At 40.0% G+C, this 23,022-nt stretch overlaps 1 protein-coding gene across 1 annotated transcript in view; it reads right to left on the bottom strand.

Moving 5' to 3' along the window:
* GUCA1C (guanylate cyclase activator 1C) overlaps positions 1-21,648 on the bottom strand; it is a 32,579-nt gene extending 10,931 nt beyond the window's left edge. Inside the window, exons 1-2 of the mRNA XM_060637965.2 lie at positions 21,301-21,648; positions 2,333-2,482 (exon numbers count right to left, since the gene is read on the bottom strand). Of these exons, the coding sequence (XP_060493948.2) occupies positions 2,333-2,482; positions 21,301-21,504 (354 nt within the window). The 5' untranslated portion in view covers positions 21,505-21,648. The remainder of the gene's footprint in view (positions 1-2,332; positions 2,483-21,300) is intronic.
* Between the last annotated feature and the right edge of the window lie 1,374 nt (positions 21,649-23,022).

The following is a 23,022-nucleotide window of genomic DNA, read 5'->3' on the forward strand; positions in this document are numbered from 1 at the left end:
TGAGATGCCCTCACTTCTCCAAGTGGCTCAGCTGGACAAGATCCAAGGCAACTCTGTCAGCTTCCTCCCCATGTCTGATCCATGAAAAAACCTTCGTCCCCACATATTCTGAGCATAAGATTCTTCCTCAACTTTACCCCTCTACTCTGCTGCCATGGTCTGTTTCATTAGATTTCTCAGACTCAAATATTGGAACACTGTGCTCCCCAAACGTCAGTGGTTTCCTTAAATCCCCATGCTATTGACCTGAGGGCTTTACCCAAGAAAATCCTCTCTAATAGCCCTTCTTAAACATCCTCCTGACCATTTTATGCCTTTGAAGTGAAATTAAGATGTAACTACTTCCTTTGTAAGTTTTGCCTATAATCTAGTACTTCCTTTGGATCTTTTGATGGCTGGGCTGTATTTTATTTTAACATCCTGTTATCATGTGTCAAGAGAATTTACATTAAACAGTATGTATTCTTTACTGGATTGTTTTCACTTGCCACCATATAGGCCACTCATTTTGTATAAGTACATATTCCATTGCATCAATTTATTTAAAATGTTTTCTTTTTTAGGTCATTCATTTTTAGTATTTTACGTGACTCTGTGATGTAAATCATAGAACCTTTATCTTTGATGATGTTAATGATTGTTTTCCTGACCAAAAATGTTGGCTCTAAAATGGAGCTACACGTTTAGCCTCTTGATGCAGATTACCAAATCTCCAGGAATGTTATCTCCATTTATACCCCCTCCACAATGTGTAAGGGCACTCTTCTTAGAGTGCCCTTGCCAGAATTCCACCTTATTGTTGTTAATCTTTATTAATTTAATTGGAGACAAATAGTGTCAATTATTAAATGAATTTCTGCTCTGTGCTTTTATGTTTCCCTCTTTTCTTTTTGTTCTCTTTCTAAACACTTTAAAGAAAACCTCAGTTAGCTGCTTAATATTTCTTTTCTTTACTCACTAACATAAGTTGTACATTTTAACTAATAAAAATCTGTGCAAAAATTTCCATAAGATTTGGACAAAAACATTCATATACTATTGTTCCTCCTAATTCTTTTGAGAATCCAATGACCCTTTCCCTCCCCTCAAAATCAATATCATACAGGAAAAACGTTGCCCTTAATGTCATAGTCTTTAAGGATTTCCGAAGGCCATAGATCCATAGATCCCAGGATATGAACCCTTGCTTTGAATACTGTTTGGATATTCCCCCAATATTCGTATGCTATATTGTATATTTAATGTTTTTAAAATAAATTTGAGTATGTTTAAGAGGATGTTTTAAAATTTACATGGGGTTGGGCGTTCTCTAGGGAATATTTTAGATTGCTAATTTTGTGTTGTAACATGTAATATATATGCAGAATTTCTGAATTTTAATGCTTACAAAGTTCAGTTACAAAGTGTATCTTAGTACTTTTTTGTGAATTATCTGTGAGATTAAAGTGAAAGCAATGTTAGTATTATCATACTCTTGAATTCTTTCCATATGTTCGTTAACTCTACATTTGCTAAACAGTTTTAAGTATTAACAGCTTTGTCCATTTATTGAGGTGTTTGATTATAATTGTAGTTCTACCTACTAATTTTTTTTTGCATTTTTGATAATATTTATACTATGTATTATAACACAGTAACTTAACTCCTTCATCTATAAATGAAATAATTTGGACCAGATCATTTCTAAGACCTCTGATTCCAATTCTGACTCTGTATTACAAATTCCGTATATTGCATTCATAATGTGTATTTTACTTCACATTCTCATTTAGGTACAGTGTCCCACTTAATCATCTTATACTCTAGAATCCATTTCATGTCATCCCATGATAAGTATTTCCACTTCCTTGGTGGAAGGGGGTGAGATTTATAAAGGGACTCATTGAACTTTAGAGCTGGAAAGGGCCTGAGATCCTTGAGGTACTTTTTAGAAATACTTTAGTCCAGCCCCCAGAAAGATTAGTCCTCAGGTACCTTTGTTCTTAGTCCATAGCTCTTGCTATATAACCATCCAGTATTTCAGCTGCTCCTCGCACAACTTTCTGCACCGAGGCAGACAAAAAGACAAGTTGTTTTAGAACATCACGTTTATTCATTTTTCATCTCAATACTCTGCTAAAATTTGTGAGTTTGAACACCGACAAGATAATGCTGGTTTGCAGGTGCACACTCAGTAATTGATAGCATAGTGAAACTTACATGGATGGCTCCAACAGTTCCAAATGTATATCCCAAAATTTACCAACCACATAGATAGTTGTCACCAGCTCCACAGGAAGGAAAATTACATTAACTATACAATGTCCTAAGATTACTTCACCACTTCACTTACCATGAAGATATTCAGTAGTTCCTTTTTGTCAATAGAACCGTTTCCATCAGCATCATACAGCTTAAAATACCATTTTAATTTCTGCTCCATTTTTCCTCGTACAACGAGATTTATAGCAGCAATAAACTCTAGAAAGTCGATAAATCCATCCTATAGAAAGCAAGGACAGAAAGGGACGTAAATATTTAAGAGAAACAATTGTCTTTTATTTGAGAAATCATGGTTCACGAGCAGGACCATTAGCACAAATTAATACAACCCGGAAGATTTCAACATAGAAATTTCCCTGGCATTTCATTAACAAAACAAACAAATAAACAAAGAAAAGCATGGGTAATGTGTATAGAAACAAGTTTAAATATATAGGCAAGTGTGTTTTTAGAGAAAATATCTACTTCTTATGCCAAAAAAGAAACAAGATTCTGGCCTGACCCTGACGGAAGGCTGCGTCCTCACCACTGGACATCCTACAGTAGCTGTCTTCTCCTGAGTATCTTCAGGTTTTGTCCCCCACTTAGAGAGAAGACCAGGTACCAATTTCTAATATAAGGGGAAAAACCAGCTAGATAAATTCTGTACTCCTTTTTAGAGAGCCCGGTTGATTTTTTTGGAATGCTAAATTCCAGGATTCCTTTTAAGTAAGTCGTTTTCAGTATGAATCAAAATTTATGAGCCTCTTCTCTGTAAAGGTTTTGCCATATTAGTCGATCTTAGAAAAGACTGTTTAAGGCTTTCAAGCTTAGGCAGTTCCCTTCAGCCTGTTTTAAATTGGTAAAACACTCTCAATTGATACAGAAATAGTCCTTGTCATTCTTAAGAATCATACCCTTCAAACCTTGCTCAGCCAAATGCTCAACTATCTTAAGAAAAGTGACCAGCTCTAGGGAGGTGTGTGACCCACTCTCTGCTATCTTCCCCTGGGAATTCAGATGCCAAAAGTAGTATATTCAGCCCAAGGAAACATGCTGTCAGCTGCATTCTCCTTGGAATTTTGGATTGTAGAGTCTTATTTACAAAACAGGATGTGACATAAAGTACTCCTTCCCCTTAGAAGAAAGAGCATGAGACTTAGCAGCCTATAAAATGGTATGTGTTTGCTTCGAGGAGCAAGCTTTTATATCTAGTCTATAAGAAAAGCAATTGAAAACTCACCCGTAGTTCTGGATCTGAAACAAAATCTTCTTGCCTGATTAAAGGCTTTCTGTTGGTTGGTTGCTTGGTTGGTTGGTTGGTTTGGTTTTTTAAAGACTACTACAGCACCTCAAATACTGAAAGCCAATGTGCTAATGACTATAGCATTGTCTTCAAAATGTATTATTGAAAAATTTTTTTCTACCCTGTTGATTTTTTACCTATATAGTCAGAAAAATACAATAAAAATATTTAAAAATTTTACTACATGTGGGTAATAGATTTTTACGTTTTACAACTTAGGTAACTTCACCCCATCAATAACTTTAATACTTCTTACAAGCAACAAGACTTCTGCTAACAGTCTGGAGTCTGGTTGAATGGATCTCCTCAAGGAAATTTGCTCAAGGATACAAAACATAGGTGGTTTTACCTTTTCTCTATCTGCCTTTCCTACTGCTGTTACCGCTTCACCATATTAACCCCTAACATAGTCATGGCTGAAACAAGGGAATTATGTTATCATAGAGTTGAAATTTATTTAAGAGGACATCAAGATATCTTCAGATTTGGCAGGACATGACCATTATTTTTCAGTGTCAAGACTGGCAGGGATGGAGAATATGAGTTGGGTGGACAGTATTCAACCAGGGGCACATTGGCTCCCAGGTCTTCCTCCTGTGTCTCTAGGACTGACCAATCAATACAACTGTTCCCTGGGTAGTTCTTATGTGTGTTTGCCAAAAAGTTACAGAAACATCATCCCTGAGAAGACTGAGCTGGCTTGCTGTAAATATAAAGTTGATCTTTCAGTGTTTCCATAAAAACCTTATATTCCATGAAGGTTTGTTTCACTTTTTGAGTCCTGCTTCAGGATCATAGATTTTGGCATCACTTGCGTGATGAATGGCAACAGATCAGACTGAGCAATGCTGCCTTTAGAACATTTGGCGTTTTCTGATTAGGCACAGTGGGCAGGTGACCCTAACTCCTTCCAATCCTGGTCCTGGAAGCTCTGAACAAACTCTATCAGGAGATGAGCATAAATATTTTCATAGTATGGCTTTAAAATGGACAATCTGCTTAATCGACTGCCAAAGGTGATGATGGGTAAGGAAGCCTTTCTACTTAGACAAGTGCAGCCTTTTCCAAAATCTCCTGCAAGCAATACATCTTCTGTTCTCACTTCAGCATTCCGTTATATGGTCAAATTCTTAACGAACCACTCTTTCCGAACCAGCATTCCATCATATAGTCAAATTCTTAACGAACCACAGCCAACTCTTCTTTCCAATTATTTTTCTGGTAAGATTTTGTAGAAATTCGCATTGGTGAGACAACTCTGGTGAATGTGATTTAATGGCTTGTGTTAGTGTTGGAGAGGGTTTTAGGTAATGCTTATTTTGTAAATTGGTAGATAAAGTAATTATTGCCTTCAGTTAACCTATAGATTTTAAACACGGGAGAGGGGGATAAGAGCCACAGAGGTGAGATGTTCCTGTAAATGTGACCAGGAAAAATGCAAAAGAGAATGCCCAAAGACTTTTCTTTGACATGATCCAAAGGAACATTGTTAAGTTCATATTTCTGTATTTGAGCTACTGGAGCCCTCGTGGCACACAGAACTGTCTGGAAATGTTTGACACTGATTGACCTTGTGCCTGAGTAGGGTTCCTAAACTCCCTGCATCAGAATCACATGAGGACAATGAAATATGCAGATTCCTAGGACCCAACCCCAAACAACAGCATCAAAACTACTTGGGATGGTGTCCAAGAGTCTGCATTTAAAATGCTCCCCAGGTGAGTCTCATGTATCCTAAGATTTGGGAACTATGGATCTAAGCTGTTTTTCTTATAGATGTCTTCCTTCGTAGGCAATGTTTTCATCTAGGTATGTCCAAGTGGCTGTTTTAATTATGACTTCTTCTCACTTGAGTTTCTGTAACCTTATTAAGACTAATGAGAAAAAATATGACCCACATGGTTCAGTCTCAGAATAATGACACAGTCCTACAAATACAGTCCAGCAATCAAAAATTAATGGAAAATAACAGCAAGTCTTTACTTTGATTTCTGGAAAAAATACAAGTTGCAAGAAATTTATGGATTTCTTCCAACACCCTCTTCCTCTCCCTTGTGCTCCCCGCACATAGCCCCTGATGCTCAACCTTCAGCAATTCCCCACTGCCCCCCTCCTTCACAGCAGCCTGACCACGAGACGCACCAGCCCTTCACTCCACCACCTTGTCTCCTAATTCTGTATCCCAAATCCTAAAACATTAGTTTGGTGACGGCTGGATCCTCCTTCAAGGTTGAGGGTGGGGAAGAAATTGGGCACACACAAAGCCATTTTCAGGAACCTCAGAAAAGGAGAGTTTGGGAGGATGTCTACAAAAATAATTTTAATTCCAACACATTTATAGATGTATACACTATGTTCTTAGGATGGAGTGGTTTACACGGAAGAATTAAATGGGGCCAAGATACGGAAGCATGACTGTTTCTCAGTCTCCAAAGGGAGTTTGGTCCGTTGATAGGTTACAAATCATTTTGTAGAGGGGGGTTAAAACAAGAAAGAGAAAAAAAAATATATGGAGACTTCAAATTCAAGCTTTCTTATAGTCTCTAAAAATGTAGGAAACTATAAGGCATACTTTTTACATCTATAAATAAAGTATAAAAATATTTAAACATTATATAAGGCTTGTTTTTTTTCTACCACCAAAGAGATGAAACTAGAAGTCTAACATAATAAAAAAAATAAGGAAAACAAAATCTATAGTGTTCCGTCCAACAGAAAATCCACCAGTGGAATACATGGTCTCCAGCAATATTCACAACCTGCCGTAAGTCACAGTTGCTTTCAGGATATGATCAATTTGAAATGCAGATAGAAAGTTAAATTATAAAACTTACATGCATATGAAACAATTATTTTCTTATTTATTACTGAGTATAAAAGCTATAAAATCTACTATATATATACAATGTTCCAAGCACTGTGCTAGTCACTTTCCAAGCATCCTCTCTAATTCTAATAGCAACCTGACAGGTAGCCCTACTATTCCTACTTTCCAGAGGAGAAAGCGGATTTTCAGACATGCTAAATAAACTACTTAAATAACAAAGTTAGGTTGTAGGTGGATCCAGGATTTAAATTCAGTCAGCCTTCCTCTAAGGCTTTCGTTCTTTGTATCACCCAGTATTTATTGCCCTCAAATGCATTACAACTGAATTCTCCTTCTGGAAGAGGTATCCATACAGATGGTACACATTCAGCGCAGTGTGTTAGTCCTGATTCACAGGTGTGAACTATTCGGTAATACAGTCGTATAACGTAAGGTGACCCGAATGACTGAAAATGCAGCACCTTGGCACCTGTGCTCCCTTCATACATGGTACTGCCCAAGGGGCAGCTGGCCTGTGTGGTCTGAGCTGCTTAGTCTCAGGGAGACTGTGAGCCCAGAGAGCTCCTGGGGCCACCACTTGCAGGCTTCCCTTGCCTCGCTTGCATAGCCATCTGGCTCAGAGGGACAAAAGGTGTTCACTCTCCTGTTGCCTCTCCTGCTCCTTCACATCTTTGATGAACATTTCTTGTATCCATTTTGGAATCCTTAGCCCCTCTCCCCGCGCAAGGGTAACCTCCACCACCCCATAGACCATGGCTCTCACTGCCTGTTTCCCCAGGAAATTTCCCCAGCTGCGCTTCCAGGATCTAAAGCCTACATACCGGTCCTGCGTTAGCCAACCTTGTTCTGTCTTCACCTCTGCTCTTGACTAGGACTCTATAGCATTCCTTTGCTGTGCATCTGGTCCATGCTTTGGCTCAGCACTTCCCCCTCTTTGGGGCCTTACACCTGCATTGCAGCCCCGACCAATCCCTCCATTCTCCCCACTTTGTAAAATACCCAGGTAAAAATATCACTGTAGATGTCATCTGCTAGGACAGTGTGGTCCTGCCATCACTCTGTGTGCCTGAGAGACCCCAAGAAATAGATATTGAAATGTCATCTCAATATACTTCAGAGACATCTGCTTTGGAGTTTTGTCCCAGGGATGGAGCCACAAATTTATAAACTGGGTAACGTCCTTAGGGGAACTTGGCTTCATTTCGTTGATTCAAATTGTAGAATTTCAGTTCTAAAAACAGTCATTTTGAAAATAAGAAATGGACTAAACTAGTAATAATAATAATTATAATTATAATCAAAATGAAAATGGCAACTATTGATGTTGATGTAATACTTGCTAGACATACAGGGCCAGGCATTGTGCTTCGCACATCTGAGCTCACTTAACCCAAACAAGGTCCCAAACGGCATTAACCAATAAGCACAGCATCCTGGGTTCAAGTAACATCAAGATCGCAGAAATATAAACTGTTATTACAACAACTAGGTATCAGACCCCATTTGTACCCTAGTGCACCCTCTTATTCAGGAAAACAAATGATCCAAATCAAACAAAAATCCTTCAAACCATGGTCCCAAATGAAAACTATTTCCTCTGACAGCATTAACACTCTGCTGCTTTTCACAGAATCATGATCTGTGAAGAACTCCTGAATTGTCACAGCCCCTAACCTGAAGACATTTAGATGTTTTCACTCTTTTACATGTGACACCTTCCAGTGACATTTTGCCAGCTGTGGCAAGTCAGCAGCAACATATGAATTGAAACATCTGCCTGGAAGTGGTTACTCAGATGATCACAGTAAGGAAACCCAGAGAGTTAGTGTCAGCACATCCCGTGATTGATCAATAATTGTCACTGATGTTCAATTTGCATCTTAGAAACTGCCTATATTGCCCTAGGCAATATAAGGGCCACCTCTATTATGTCAAATACATATGAATGCTTTTAAAATACTTTTATGAATTTTTGAAATCTGTAAGAGAAATGTTGTATTCAGCATTTATGACCTAGCCCATTTTTACCTACAAACACTGACATAACAGCAAACATAGTCTCTATCAGCTACGGGATTCCTGGAATGTCCTCAAAAGAGACTCACCTCTTTAAGATGAGAAATACACTGCTGGCTTGTAGGCTGGTTCTATAACATGATCTGTATGCACATCACATGCAGTTGTCCTTGACCATGACTGTGCAAACTTCAAGGGTTCTGGGACAAAGGGCTTCTCACAATACTTACCCAACAAGCTCACAATTATTAATAGGTTTCCTGGATATCAATCAGGAAGCCCCAAGCATCTGCCCCTAGCATGCAGCCAGCTCAGTGATATTTGGACGACTGTGAATTAGAAGCCAGTCTCAGGTGCCTTGGGGGAAGGCAAGACAATTGTCTGAGTTTGATCACTTCTGAATGAGCTAACTATGGAAGACCCAGCAGTGACTATAGCAATGGTAGCCTTTTGCAAGGAACTTCTTCAGGTAGCCAATATGGCTTTCCTCTTAAAAACACCTGTCACCCTAAGCAATAATGCCACAGATAAATCCAATTTTAGTATATGTGCTGCCGAAGCGAGTACAATGCCACAGATAAATCCAGCCTTACCCTAATTCAGTCAGCTTGTGTCCTAAGAGTGTTTCCTTTCTCATGGAAGACGCTGCATCCTTGTTCTTTGCTGAGTAGAAGAGGTAAACAGAGGATATAGAAAGTGGTAGCACAGACAGTAGAATATATATACCTATATTACTTGCATCAAGGCTGTGTTTCTCTATTATGGTTGTAACTAGAAGAACAGTCAGAGGAACTGCTTCTGAATCAATAGTTTTGGACCTAGAGTCCCTTTTTAATAAGTATCCATGTTACAAAGCTCTTTGGTAGCAGAAATGGGCTTAGACCCCAGCTTTCTAACATTTTGACGGTGGTCTTTCTGGTAGAACAGTGGTGCTCATGTCTGGCCGCACATTCAAACCACCTGGCAGTTTAAAACTAACACAACATTGTTTTGATTCAGTGGGACTCGGGTGGAGCCCCAACCACTGGTGATTTTAGTAATACCCCCAGGTGCTTCTAATATGTAGCCAGATTTGAGAACTACAATTCCAACAGATTCTGTTCAAATGCACGAGTTACAACAGCTTAAGTTTAAATGCATGTCAGCAGGTACAGCTGGTGTCTTTAACAGGTAAAATTCTGAGAAGCTCAGCCAAAATGCTGATGACTGATGTTATATATGAAAATACTTCATAAATTACAAAGTGCTAAACAAGTATGAGGTTTTTATTATCAGCAACAAATGCTTCCTGAGAGTGTCTATGTTGGTAGTTCTGAAGTAGTAGCCTTGGTCTTTCCCCTTAAGAGATTGCAGCCTCATGATTTACAATCTAATAATAGATGGTCATTTGTTTCTGGTAAATGTGTCTTACGAAGAGCGGCAGTAATAGCGGTCCCCCTGCGGGCCAGACAACCTGATACAGTGTTAGAGGCTGCAGGGCAGCCTGGGGGTTAACAAACAGCAGCAAGTATTACACACGTTAAAAGCCAGGTTGCCTGCTCTAATTTTCAAGGGTTCTCACACAAAGAGAAGCTAAGGAACCAAATAACCAAAGGTCACTTCTGAATTTCCAGTAGAGCTAGGGTTCCCATGCAGGTGTCCTGGATTTAAAAGACAGTTGAAACCCTAAGGTGATTCTCATTTAATTAATTTCATTCTGTGACTGGCAATCATTAGAAGGGGCCAATGTGGCCCCAAACAGCACAAATGATCGTCCACAGCACTTGGATCAATTAAAGAAGAGAAATGGTGAGCAGGCAACCTCTGCACCTTAGGTACCCCCTTTCATTAGGAAATCGAATTTGAGCTTGATGCAAAGTTGAGCTACTCTTCACTGTTATCAGACCTGCAGGGGCTGACATCAGAGATATCTGCATTTAACAGATAAACATACCATTCCTCTGTGGGCTACAGTCTTCATTTCTTCAACGTTTTCTCCGACATTATTTCACATGAGCTCAGTGAGAGTGTAGGCAGGATAGGTCTTGTCTGAGTTTTAGAACTGACGACCCTGACACAAGGAGGTTATGAGCTTGGTCCAAGATGACACACAACAGTAAGGGTCAGAGTTGGGACTGGAGTCCCACAACCCTACCTCTCCTGCAAGGGCTTCCACTGCCTGTGGTGGCCTGTGACTCGTCTTACAGAAATTTGTAGAAAGGCTCATTAAAATTAGCAAGGACGGGCTGCTGGGTGGCTCAGTCGGTTAAGCGTCAGACTCCTGATTTTAGCCCAGGCCATGATCTCATGGTTCATGAGTTCGAGCCCTGAGTCTGGCTCTGCACTGACAGCACAGAGTCTGTTTGGGATTCTCTCTTTCTTTCTCTTTCTGCCCGCCTCCTACTCTCACTCTAGCTCTCTCAAAATTAATAAACATTTATAGCAAGGACTTCTAATACAACGAAGCAAAGATTTGATTTGCGAACATATTTACAGGTAAACCATCACATATGTTGTAATAATCATCTATTAGATCCCACAGCTTGCTATTTACCCTCACTTTTCTTTCTGTAACGGTTTAATCACCCTGTTTCTAAGAAATCATTTACATCCCCTTCCTCTTGATTCCCAGGATTTTCTGAGGTCGTGACTTTAAGTAACCTGAAAACTTATTCTGGTATTTTGTTTTATCCTAGTGATTAAATGTGTCCTCGTGCTGACAACAGTTTTTCTGGCTTAAACCATCACTTCATTTATGGTTTGAGTTACAAACCCACGAGTTCAGAGAAATCATTTTATCTCAAAAACTTCGGAGTCTTACAAGGGGCAGAGCATTTTGATGTCAGAGTGGCGCTCTGGATAACATCCGGATGCCTAGATGTGGCCCAGGGTGCCTATATCTACCTTTACACCTATTTTTTAAAATTATTTTTAATGTTTACTTTTGAGAGAGAGAGAGCGAGTGCACACAAGCGGGGGAGGGGCAGAGAGGGAGGGAGACACAGAATCTAAAGCAGACTCCAGGCTCTGAGCTGTCCACACAGAGCCCAACACAGGGCTCAAACTCACGAACCGCAAGATCATGAGCTGAGCCAAAGTCAGAGGCTTAAGGGACGGAGCCATCCAGGCGCCCCACCTTCACACCTATTACAGAGTAAGAATGTGGAATAGGAGCTAGAGGGGCTGAGGGCTGACTTTCTGCTTGGAGATTCTCCAGGCAAGTCAACCCTGGCATCTCAGTGCTCGGAGTGTCTCATTTCTCAGCTGTGATGCAAGAATACAGAAAGTCACAACAACAGGCTATCTGTGTACAGCAAAGACACGTGAGGCGCCTGTGTGGTCCCCGGTTATGCTCTAGCAGTAGCCCTCTGCCTTAATTAGGTCCTCACATACCCTTCTCTCTCCTCCCTCATACTTTAATTGAGCTGTTCCTTTTATTGAAATTCTCAATTCCTTTGTCAAAGGTGGAATACCATTGAAATTTAGGGTATAGCCCTTGGAATCAGACTGCCAGCATTCCAAGTCTGCTGTGTAGTTTCAGGCAAGTTACTAAACCTCTCTGTGCCTCAGTCTCCTCATCAGTAAACTGGGACTGTTAAAAATAGTACATACTTACATATTATTGTTGTGAGGATTCTAATAAATATGAAGTGCTTTAACCATGACTAGTACAGAAATATTCAGTTAAGTGTTAGCATTTATTAGTAATAATTCAAGTTCTTTACTTCTTTCGAGGTCCCAAAGTGCCTCAACTTCTCCAAAAAGCCTTTCCTAACTCTGTATTTTAGTTTTCGTTTCATCTTCAGATCCCAGTAAATGTACCTTGAACAGCACAGCCCTGCTATAGTTTGTTATACTGCTCTATTTTACTCTTTGGGCATTTAGTCATAATTTTTTTATCCTCAACTAGACTGTAAGCTCTTTAGGGGCACAGAACGTCATGTCTACCACCTACCTACTCACCCCCATCCCCACACCTCTCCAAAATTTGAGTGTGATTTTTCTAGATTTTTCTACCGTTGCCTGTCCTGCCGGGATAGCATTGAAGATTTCCCCAGAACTTCTATCCAGCCTGCCCATCTAGAAAGACGCTGGACCATCCGCAAATCACTGGGCAGGGTTTAGAAGCAGCCTTGTAATCTGGAGAACCATCTAGAACCCTGAAACTAAATAGTATGCTTTCCCGTCTCTCAGTCTTTGATTCTTTATTTACTACCTTTTATTATTTGAGGATACATTTGCCATCCCAGTAGATTATAGACTCCTTTGAGGACGGGACCAATCCCTATTCATATTTGTGCCTACCTTCCTTCCACCATGCCTCCAGGTGCTCAGTAAATATTTGCAAATGCTGTGAGATAATAATATAGCGTATTAAGGATGTGACTCTGCTCCTGCTAATCTCTTCTATCGTCTAGCCCTCCCACATTCAGGGAGATTTCCATTGCCTAAGAGATAAGTCACTGTAGCATAAAAGCAGAAATCCAGAGTTCATTCTTGCTCTTGAGTTTCAATAATTTAAGCTGTTTGGGATTCAGAGCATAAAATTTATGCCATAAACAAAAGATTTGGAAGAATACGTAATTAGAGCCAGTTTCTCTAGTTTCTCCTAAGTCTACCCAAACTAAAGAGGCTCTCTGAGGGCCAAGAATGGCTGCAGGTCTGGGTGACAGATGTAAGAACAGAAGCACCCATGGTTCACTCACTGGGCTTGGGAGGAAAGGTTGCAAGGAGCATCTGTTCATACAGTCTAAGAGGCTTCCATGCCTAGGAGTACAAGGAACCTGAGAGAACCTGACCCAGGAGGCCCCGCCATGCAGACAGCAGCCTCGCGAGGCGGGCAGGAGATGATGAGAGATGTGGTCTCAGCAAATACCAGTGTGTTTAGCTGCTCCTCTGCCCTATATTAATACCTGGAGATTTAGATGCACCCATGGGCTTTACATGCAACCCCGGAAAGTAGAGAGAGAACACTCCTTGGTAAAATGGGGACGCAAAATATAAATTAACTTCATCATGGAAAACTAAAGTTACATTTCTTGAATGCTTGAGTGTGTGAGCTGAAATTCTTAACAGTTATACAGATAAAAAATAAATTTTAAAATTTCCCTTGAGATAATTAATCTAACTGGGAACTAAGTTACACTGTGGAAGACACAGTGGCCATCCTTGGTATAAATATGGGGGGAAAAGGAGGGAAGGAGAGAGGAATGGAAAGGGAAAAAAGGGCATATATAAAAGTGAGGATACTCAAGTTGTCCCTTCTGTTATTTTATTTAATCACTCAGTAAATATTTGTCACATCTGCTTTATGCCACTAAGGTAGGTGGCTGGTCTGGGGACGCATGCAGGATTTGAAGGGGATGATTCATTTGTTTTTATTCTTCACGTTTCTGCAGTGTGGTTTCACGAGATGAATTCATGCAGCACTTGTACTTAAAAAGAGAAAGGACAGGGGAAGAGCAAACTGCACATCTAGTGTGAAGAAAGCAGTGTGGCTGGAGCGCAAAGGCAGAAGAGCAGTGCTGGGTGGCTTCTTTCCTTGCCAGGCTCTGCCTGGAATTGAGCACTCGTTCGGTTTTTTCTGGGTGCATAGAGACCAGAGTGCAGGTTCATGCCCCCAACAGGAAGCTGTTTCCAGGGAACTGGGCATTTTGCATCAATCTCCAGGTGAAGGACACAACGCTAAGGTGAGAATAGTGCGGCCCCTGTCCACATTCACTGCCTTTTAGGACCCAGTAGCCAGTGACATCATCATCTTCACTGTGGTTCTGTGAAAATGGGTCTGCCCCAGACCCAGCTCTAATGACCAGCCTCGCAATCAGCTTCTGCCTCAGCAGTGATGCACTTTCCCCAGCAAATCAAGAGCACAAATGGTTAGGAAATTATTAAAGTGGCGGCAGCACAGCCAGTGCTTGGAGCCCCCACCTACCTTCAAGTTCCGCCATCCACCCTGTGTGGGTTTAACACAGACCACAAGAACCACACGCTTACACCGTGTTGTACTTTTTCATGGAGACTTTGTTTTAGACAAGGATACTCACTACCTTGTTTGGGCCAGGCTGGACCCTCATCTTTGGAGTCCATAGGGTTTCCATAATGGAATGGACAATTCATAGTTGTAGAAAAGAAGGAATCTATGTTGTGCCTTGTGCAGAGACAGACCAATTTTGAGTATAGTTTCTTTCACTCACCTCACCTACAAAGACGTGCTAATACCTTTTGTGTTTTCTTTTTTAAATCTGCTTTTTTATCATTAGGCTTTTTAATCAGTTTTTATTACTAATCCATAATTGACATTAAACTCAAAATTAAACTAAACTAAAAGGAAACTAAACTATAATTGAAAACTTTGGACTTTCTGATTATTTTTCCTAGCCTTTGTTTACATGCTTGTCATGATGCTTATTCTACTTATGCTGAGATTTATCAATTCTAGACATTACCTATTTATTTCCTGTTATAGCAAATGACAGGCATTTAGTTCTATGACCCTCATATATATCCACGTAGTGTGCTGGAACCTACTGTATCTGCTGGTGTGAGCAGATTGTCAAATTTTCAGGAATTTTGCAGGCCAACTATTAAATGGTTGGTAGCTCGAAATTGACCATGGTGGGAGTATTTACACCATGGAAATCAACATGTTACCAGGGCTTTTCTCCCATGGAAGAACTAGTCGTTAAACATTTCCGAGCAACCACAGTTCTTCGTCCATACTCTCACAACTGTGGGTTAATCTAAAAGTTGAGAGTTTAATTTTAATGGCTAGTAAATTTTGTTCCCCGTATAACCCATTGATGAACCAAAATTACTGACTTCAGTATTTTATATGGAGTTAATAATTACCTCATCATTGTCAGGCTGACATCTCCTGAACCTAATGGACAATCCATGAAAAGTGAGACAACCAATAATTATGTGCTTATGAAGTATTTTTGCCAAGCAAATCAATCTGAATCTATTTAAGCTTCCACAGCTAAATACCAATTTACTGGTAATTTGAAGATAAGAAAGCAATCAACTAAATCCAGAATGCAGAATATTCTACAGAACTAATAACTCACCTTCCCCAACAAATCAATGGCATAAATGGGGAGGGGGGGGGGGGAGGAAGGAGGTGACTAGGGATCTACTATAGAAAAAAACAGATTTAAGAGTCATAACCACCAATTTCCATGTATGGACCTTGTTTGGATCCAAACTCAAATCAAGAAACAATAAAAAGGTATGCTTAAAGGGTACATGCACCCCTATGTTTATGGTAGCATTATTTATAATAGCTAAGATATGGAAGCAGCCCAAGTGTCCACTGATTGATGAATGGATAAAGATGTGGTATGTGTGTACATATACATATACAAATTCACATACACAGTGGAACATTATTCAGTCATAAAAAAAAATGAAATCTTGTCAGTTGCAACAACATGGATGAAGCTAGAGAACAATGCTAAGTGAAATAAGTCAGTCAAAGACAAATACCATATGATTTCACTTATATGTGGAATTTAAGAAACAAAACAAACAAAGGAAAAAAAAAGAGAAACCAAAAGACAAACTCTTAACTATAGAGAACAAACTGATAGTTACCAGAGGGGAGTGAGTAGGGGGATGGATGAAACAGGTGATGGGGACTAAGGAGTGTACTTGTTGTGATGAGCACTGGATGGTGTATGAAACTGTTGAATCACTATATTGTACACCTGGAACTAGTATAACACTGTCTGTTAACTGGAATGAAAAACTTTTTCCAGAAAGTCTGAATTTAAAAAAATAAAAAATAAAAATGTAGGAGGACAGATGAGATGAAAGTGACTGAATTTTAATAATTGTTGAAGATGGATGATTGGTCTATGAGAGTATCATTAGATTATTCTCTCTGCCTTTGTATATGTGTGAAGTTTTCATAATAAAAAAAATTAAAGTTATTTCATTTAAATTTCAATAATTTTCTTTGTATTTCACCTTGTTAATTTTTTTAAAGGGACCATCAGATTGGTTAAATATAAATTAGTAAATTTATATTGTTTTTGAAATCCTCAAGCACAATAGATAATCTATCGGTGTCATTTTTTCAGGTCTTTCTCCCAGAGTCCCCCTTCTCCCTTTACAATCTGGATTAGCAGTACACTGAGGTTTCTGTATAGCTGTTGATTTGGAGTTTTCATCTCCATGACCCAAGACTGTCCATATCTGTTTTCCTATGTTGGATTCACTCTCTCTCTCTTTGTTGATATACTCCCTCTTTTTTGCTGAAGTACCTGCTCCAGTAGCTTCCTAAGAAAAAATAAATGTGAAGGATATTTTTTTAGTCACTGCCTGTTTTTATTCTCTCCTTACATTTGATTTGGCTTGATTTGTTTCACCATCAGAATTTTGGAGGCGTTTCTCCATTTACTCTTAAGTCTCTAGTGTAGGTGTTAGGAAGTTCACTGTTATTTTGACTTTCATTTTTTTTCTTTTTAGATTTTAGGATCGTCTCTTTATCCCTGTTTAAAATTTTTCTCAGAGGGCACTAGGTGGCTCAGTTGGTTAAGTGTCCGACTTTGGCTCAGGTCATGATCTCATGGTTTACAAGTTTGAGACCCCTGTTGGGCTCTGTGCTGGCAGACTGGAGCCTGCTTCAGATTCTGTGCCTCCCTTTCTCTCTGCCCCTCCCCCACTTACACTCTGTCTCTCTGTCTGTACTAAACATAAAATTTTTTTTTTTTTAATATTTTTTCTCAGGGTGCCTGAGTGGCTCAGTTGGTTGAGATACCTCTCTTGATTTTGGCTTAGGTTATGATCCCCAGGTTGTGGGATCAAGCCCTGCATCAGGCTCCACGTGAAGCCTGCTTGAGATTCTGTCTCTCTTGCTTTGCACCTCTCCCCCATGCATTTTCTCTCTTAAAAAAAACAAAACAAAAAAATCTATGCATATGCTGTCAGTCAATCTCTATTTATTGTACTGGGCCCTTGTGAAACATGTGTCTAATAGGTCTGGAAAATTTTTCTGGTTTGTTTTGTTATAACCCTACATTCTCTCTGAGCTCTTTTTCTGTGACTCTTATTCATTGGATATTAGACCTATTAATCCCAATTCAAAGATTTTATTTGGAGAAATGGTGTGTGGAAGTAAGCAGGAAAGATGTCAGGAAAGGCTGAGTGAGCTAATCCGACCCAGCTAAAGAAGGGTGTAAAAGAAGTTTGGACAGAAGTGTCCTAGGCACTCTTGAAACCTACAGCTTGACAAAGCCACCAGGGAATCCTTTAGTCAAAGCCTGCTGACAAAGGAATCCTGAATCTTAAGAATGGGTTGGCTTTATTATTCCTGCTGCACTCCAACATTGGTGATAACCTAAACCCAAGCACGGACTCTGTGCGTGCGGTGAAGGATTTCAAAGCTGTGCACTGGGGCCCTGGTCAATTACCTTCTGGGAAGGTCTGAGGTGCCAAATTTATGGCCGCTACCTTAAAGCAGGTTCTATTAGTTCTGTGATGTTGAATGCGTTAGTCTATGTACTGTGCCTAAAACAGTGTCAGACACATCTCAAACACTATTGTTACCGAGCGACAAGGAGATGCTTACAAGGGTGTGTGATTAGCCAAAGGAATTGATATAAACTTTACAGTCTAAACTTTAGGATCTATTTCCACTTTAAGCACTATTCCAGTATGTTTAGTGAACTTGAGTACCAGCCAAAGCCAGGTGAGAAATGGCAGAGTAAAAAGAGATTGGAAGCTCATTATTATTAGAACAATCAGAAAGCTGGGAAAGGTGTGTTTGACAGCGGGGAAAGAGAAAAACAATAAAAAGCAAAAATGACAAAAGCACATTATTTTCAGGATTTGTAACAACAGGAAACTTAGCCCCAGCAACTTCAATAGGCATGGCTGCTTCGTGGTATTCCAAAAACATAACCAATGTTCACAACAATGACTCTGATATCAAAAAAGGTTTTACCGGTACTTTGAGGAGGCAGGAAAGTATGAAATGCACTTTGTAGTGATTTCCATCCAGAATAGCTAACACTGCAGCGGAGCTCCAAGAAAGAGCAAATCCTCCACGGTGCTGGGCAGCTGACAGTTTTATTGATCTAATTAAATATATGGCTTTTTTGTTTTCCTGTGCATTAATTGCATATCATTTCTTACTGTCACTTGATAAAGAACCATCCTTACTCTTCTCATTTTACAACCTGATTTTATATCAAGATCCCCACACCTTGTGTGGCATTAGTCATCACCGCCTAGATTTGCTTGCTTCCTAAGCAAACATAAAATCTCGATGATAAATCATGAATACCAGCAGACCTTCCAAGTCATTTAAATGAAGCTCCTGAGATGGGCTTGGCCGTCCCACGACTGGCCCCGAGAGGACACTCCAATGGTACACACGCCCAGATTGCTTATCTGAACACTGTCTGCCCCAGCTGCCTCGGCAGCAGGCTTCGTTTTGACAACACTCCTGGTTTCTGCCCAGCGCTCCTTGTCACATGTTCCTGTTCTTGCATGTGAACCGCTGACATGCAGTGCTTCCACAAACATTGGGTTAACAACAAAATCTCTGGCATGGGACATGTCACCAGTTACTTTGAAGAATAACTAAAAAAAAAAAAAAAACCCTCCTAATAGCTCATCTTCTAACCTCTCGGGAGTTCTGTCAGAGTCTCAGAAGCTGCAATCTAGAGTAAAAGACTTCCACTGTGAAATGGGTTGCTTACAGCAGGCAGCAGGCACAGTGGGACAGCAGCAGCCACACAAAGAGCGAAACATACAACGGCAGAGAGAAAGGCAGCGAGGGCTGCGAGATTCATACGTAGGCAGAGACAGAGAGACAACATGCCAACATGCACACTGTGCCCTGTCCTGGTCACTTCAGGCTCTTATAACAAAAATACCATAGACTGGGTGGCTTAAAATACTCGGAAATTTATTTCTCACAGTTCTTTAAGTGAGGGAATTCAAGATCAAGGCTCAAGCAGATTCTGTGTCTGGTGAGAGCCCACCTACTGGTTCATCGACAATCAGCCTTCTCACTGTGTCCTCACATGAAGGAGGAAACTCTCTGGGGTCTGTCTCTTTGTAATCCAACTAATCCCAATCATGAAGGCTCTGCCCTCATGACCTAATTACCTCCCAAAGACCCCACCTCCAAATACTATAATGTGGGTGGGGAGTGGTTTAGATTTCACCATAATTTAAGTTTGTGACAGATAAAAAAGGAACCCTTATTTAGAATGGAGTCGGGAGGCTAGCAGGGGGAGCTTACACACCCTACCACTCCTTGTCAATTGCTGACCCAACAGGAAGAGACTGCATCTTGCTTGCTTGCTGATTCTACTTCTTTACCACCCCAGCAGGAGGAAAAAGGGCCCCACCCCTTGACCCTGGCAACAACCCAGCCAATGAGATATTGTCACAAACAACTGAGACAATAAAAAGCCACTATACCTCAAACTCCCAGTTTACTCCAACTGACTTTTTGTTTATAAAAGCCTTCCTGATTTCACCCTTTCCTCTGTACTAGAGCGTTCCTCTCCTTTGCTCTGCATACTTGCCTATGGCTTTGCCATAGCCTGCTTATCCAAAATTGCAATTTTCTATTTCCCATTAATCCCATATTTGCTGTTAAAGTAATAAGCGGTTTTAAGGTTGGGGGAGCACAAAAATTCAGCTTATAGCATATCTAGAACATGTTTCAACGTCAAGAACAAAAGCAGAATCTGCCTCATTTTCCCACTGATTTGTAAACTCCTTGGGGGCAGAACAGTTTGTTTGCATCCACTCTAAGTCAAATTTATGAGGAGGAAAACACCGTCATACTAAGCAGGCAGTGTTTCACTCACACTTGATAACAAAGAACATGTCCTAAAAGACAATGTCCTGAAAGAAATCTGCTCCCAACATTATTACAAGAATTAAAATAGCTGTTAATTTTGCACACGTTCAGTTTTCCCTAGTTCTTGGCTGGTACCTCCTTTTAAGTTATCTATTGTTTTGGTTTGTTTTTATTTGGAAAAGGGCTCAAAGGGCTGCTCTAGATTCCATACATCCCAAAGGACAGTCAATTGTTTTAATTACCACTTCTGCCTCATCTATTCTCACACACAGCCTTCTAAAGTCATCTATTTTTCAGTGAGTGGTATTTCCCCTTTCCCTTTTATTCCAGATGGCATCAGCCCATTTTGAAATATACAGGTAAAAAACAACGGAAATGCACAAGGAAAAGTAGGCAGGAAGAAATCTGGCCTGGTTGGTCAGAATGTTACTTTTTTGTCTTATTTTTTTCTGTTCCCCATTTTTTTTCTCCTCATCTTTGTATTTTTTCAGGACTTGAAAATTAAATATGCTGCAACTCCTTAGGAGTGAGTAAATTCAGAACAATAGTTCAGTGACAATCTTTAGAAACTAAAATTTATCTGAATTTAAAACTGTAAATTGTTTTGTTTTTCCTCCAACTAAATTGGTCAGATATGAAAAACTATTCCAGCATTCCAACTTCTGAGTACAAACAACATGTTGGCAAATTTGTATTGATTTTACCTGCCAATCTAGATGCAATCACACTTTTTAAAGCAGATTCCTGTAATTTGCTTTTCTATAAAATGTCACCAACGCATTAAATACTTTGAAAACAGTCTTTGTAAATCAATCTGCACTTATTAGATTTGTTTAAACGATAGCATTAGAATTCCACGCTGAGATTTAATTTGGTTTTAAAATAACTCGCTACATGCAGAACATTTCCAAGGGTGGAGAGGCTAGTTCCCAATTACTTTCATGCCGTCAGTGCTAAATGTGTTTAATGACTCACTTACCTACAAGCTGTGGGTTCTCTGAAGACCTCCCTGTTCAGTGAGATGCACACGTTTTACCTCAGGCTATTTCATATTTTTACAGAGGGGAAAATGCAGAACCATTGCCAAATAAAAAGTAAAGGACTTACCTTGTTCATGTCAAAGGTATTATAGACTTGATCAACATGTTGATTGGCTTTTTGATTCAGACCTTGCAGACCCAAGAGTGTCTTGAATTCATGCAGTGTTTGCAGGCCGGATGGATATTCCCTCATAAATTTTTTGTACCACACATAGGTCTCTTTAGCAGGAACTGCTTTCTGACCACCAGCTATGGATTCATTATTTCCCATTGTGACTCACAGTCTGCAGCTTTTTCTCAGGTTGTTTTCACGTATGGTCTCTCCCAATTTAGTTCCTCACTTCTTCACTAGAACTGGAGGCTAACATATGCCTTTAGAAAGCTAGTCTAACCCTCTTACAGCTATAGGCTAAATAAGAATAGAAAGCCAGTGAGATTAACTCATCTGTACAGTTTTAAGACTAAGTCATTTATCGCTGATGGGATTGTGCTGCCATTCAGAGATACAGTTTTCTGTGAAGGGCAGAGGCATTGTCCTTGCCATATTGTTAGCCATCAATTATGCCTACATTGAGGAGGGGCGTCTAATGGAAGGAACTCTGAGTTGCATTCAGGAAGCCTGGGACTGAAACATTACTTAGTTTCTACAGTCTCACTGTTCCCATCTGTAAAACAGTAACAAGGATATTTGCTTTTTCATACCTAAATATTGTGAAAATAAATTTAGATGTAAAAACTATTAAAACCGTGGAAAAATTATACATTGAGTATTGCTAAATTTAAAGGAAGTCTCTGTAGAGAAGAGGGAAATGGGTAGAGATAACCATATTATCAGCAGTAAAAATGTTGTTGATGTGATGTTGATGTGCAGATAAAGGGACATGTTGAGCTGTGTCTTCTGGCATTTTCTCTTCTTTACTTTGAGACAGCGTGTATGCAGGCATGCTCACACAGCCAGGGAGAGGCAAAGAGGGAGAGAGAGAATCCCAAGTAGGCTCCACGCTGGCAGCACAGAGTCCCATGCAGGGCTCTATCTCATGGACCGTGAGATCATGACCTGAGCTGAAATCAAGAGTCGGATGCTCAACAGACTGAGCCACCCAGGCACCTCATCTTTTTCTTTTTTTTCTGTTTCTGTATTTTCTGTCTTTCAAATCCGCTTCTACCCAGGCCCTCTGCCTGCTAACTTTGTCCCACTCCAGTTCCCAAGCTAATCTTGTCTGAGTCAAGCCCCAGTTGCACAGGAATTGAAAACTGAGCAAATGAGCATAAGAACCGTCTCCATGGTCCAGTAATGGAAAGGAACTGCCCTGTGTGATCCTCAAGCCATCTTGCTGCCAACCATACGTAGGAGTAACAGAATTACATTCTTTCCACCTAGGGTCATTTGGTTCCAAGCATGGTTATCCCCTCCTAACCTCACTCCAATTTTCCCCCAATTCTCATATTGACTCAGTTCCTAAGTCCAGTTTCTCTCTTAAGTTACTATTCCTTAGTCCTAACTTATTACCTATTCAAAACCCCAGGTTCCCCCAAGGACTGGAGCCTTTGGGGCCTTGACAGGAAACGGGGGTAGCTAGGGTATATATGATTAATTTTGTTTCACACATACCAAGGTAGACTTTAAGTAGAAAAAAATTTGAACCCATAATTACAGTTAAATAACATGTGTTCAGTAAGGTTATCGAAATTTGGAACACCTTCACTTATAAGTATTACTTGAAACCATTAAAGTAGGTGAGATTTCTTAGGCAGAGTAAAAAGAAAGAAGATGAGATAATAGGACTCG

This window comes from Panthera onca, chromosome C2, assembly GCF_046562875.1.
Source record: "Panthera onca isolate mPanOnc1 chromosome C2, mPanOnc1 haplotype 2, whole genome shotgun sequence".
Lineage (NCBI taxonomy): Eukaryota > Metazoa > Chordata > Mammalia > Carnivora > Felidae > Panthera > Panthera onca.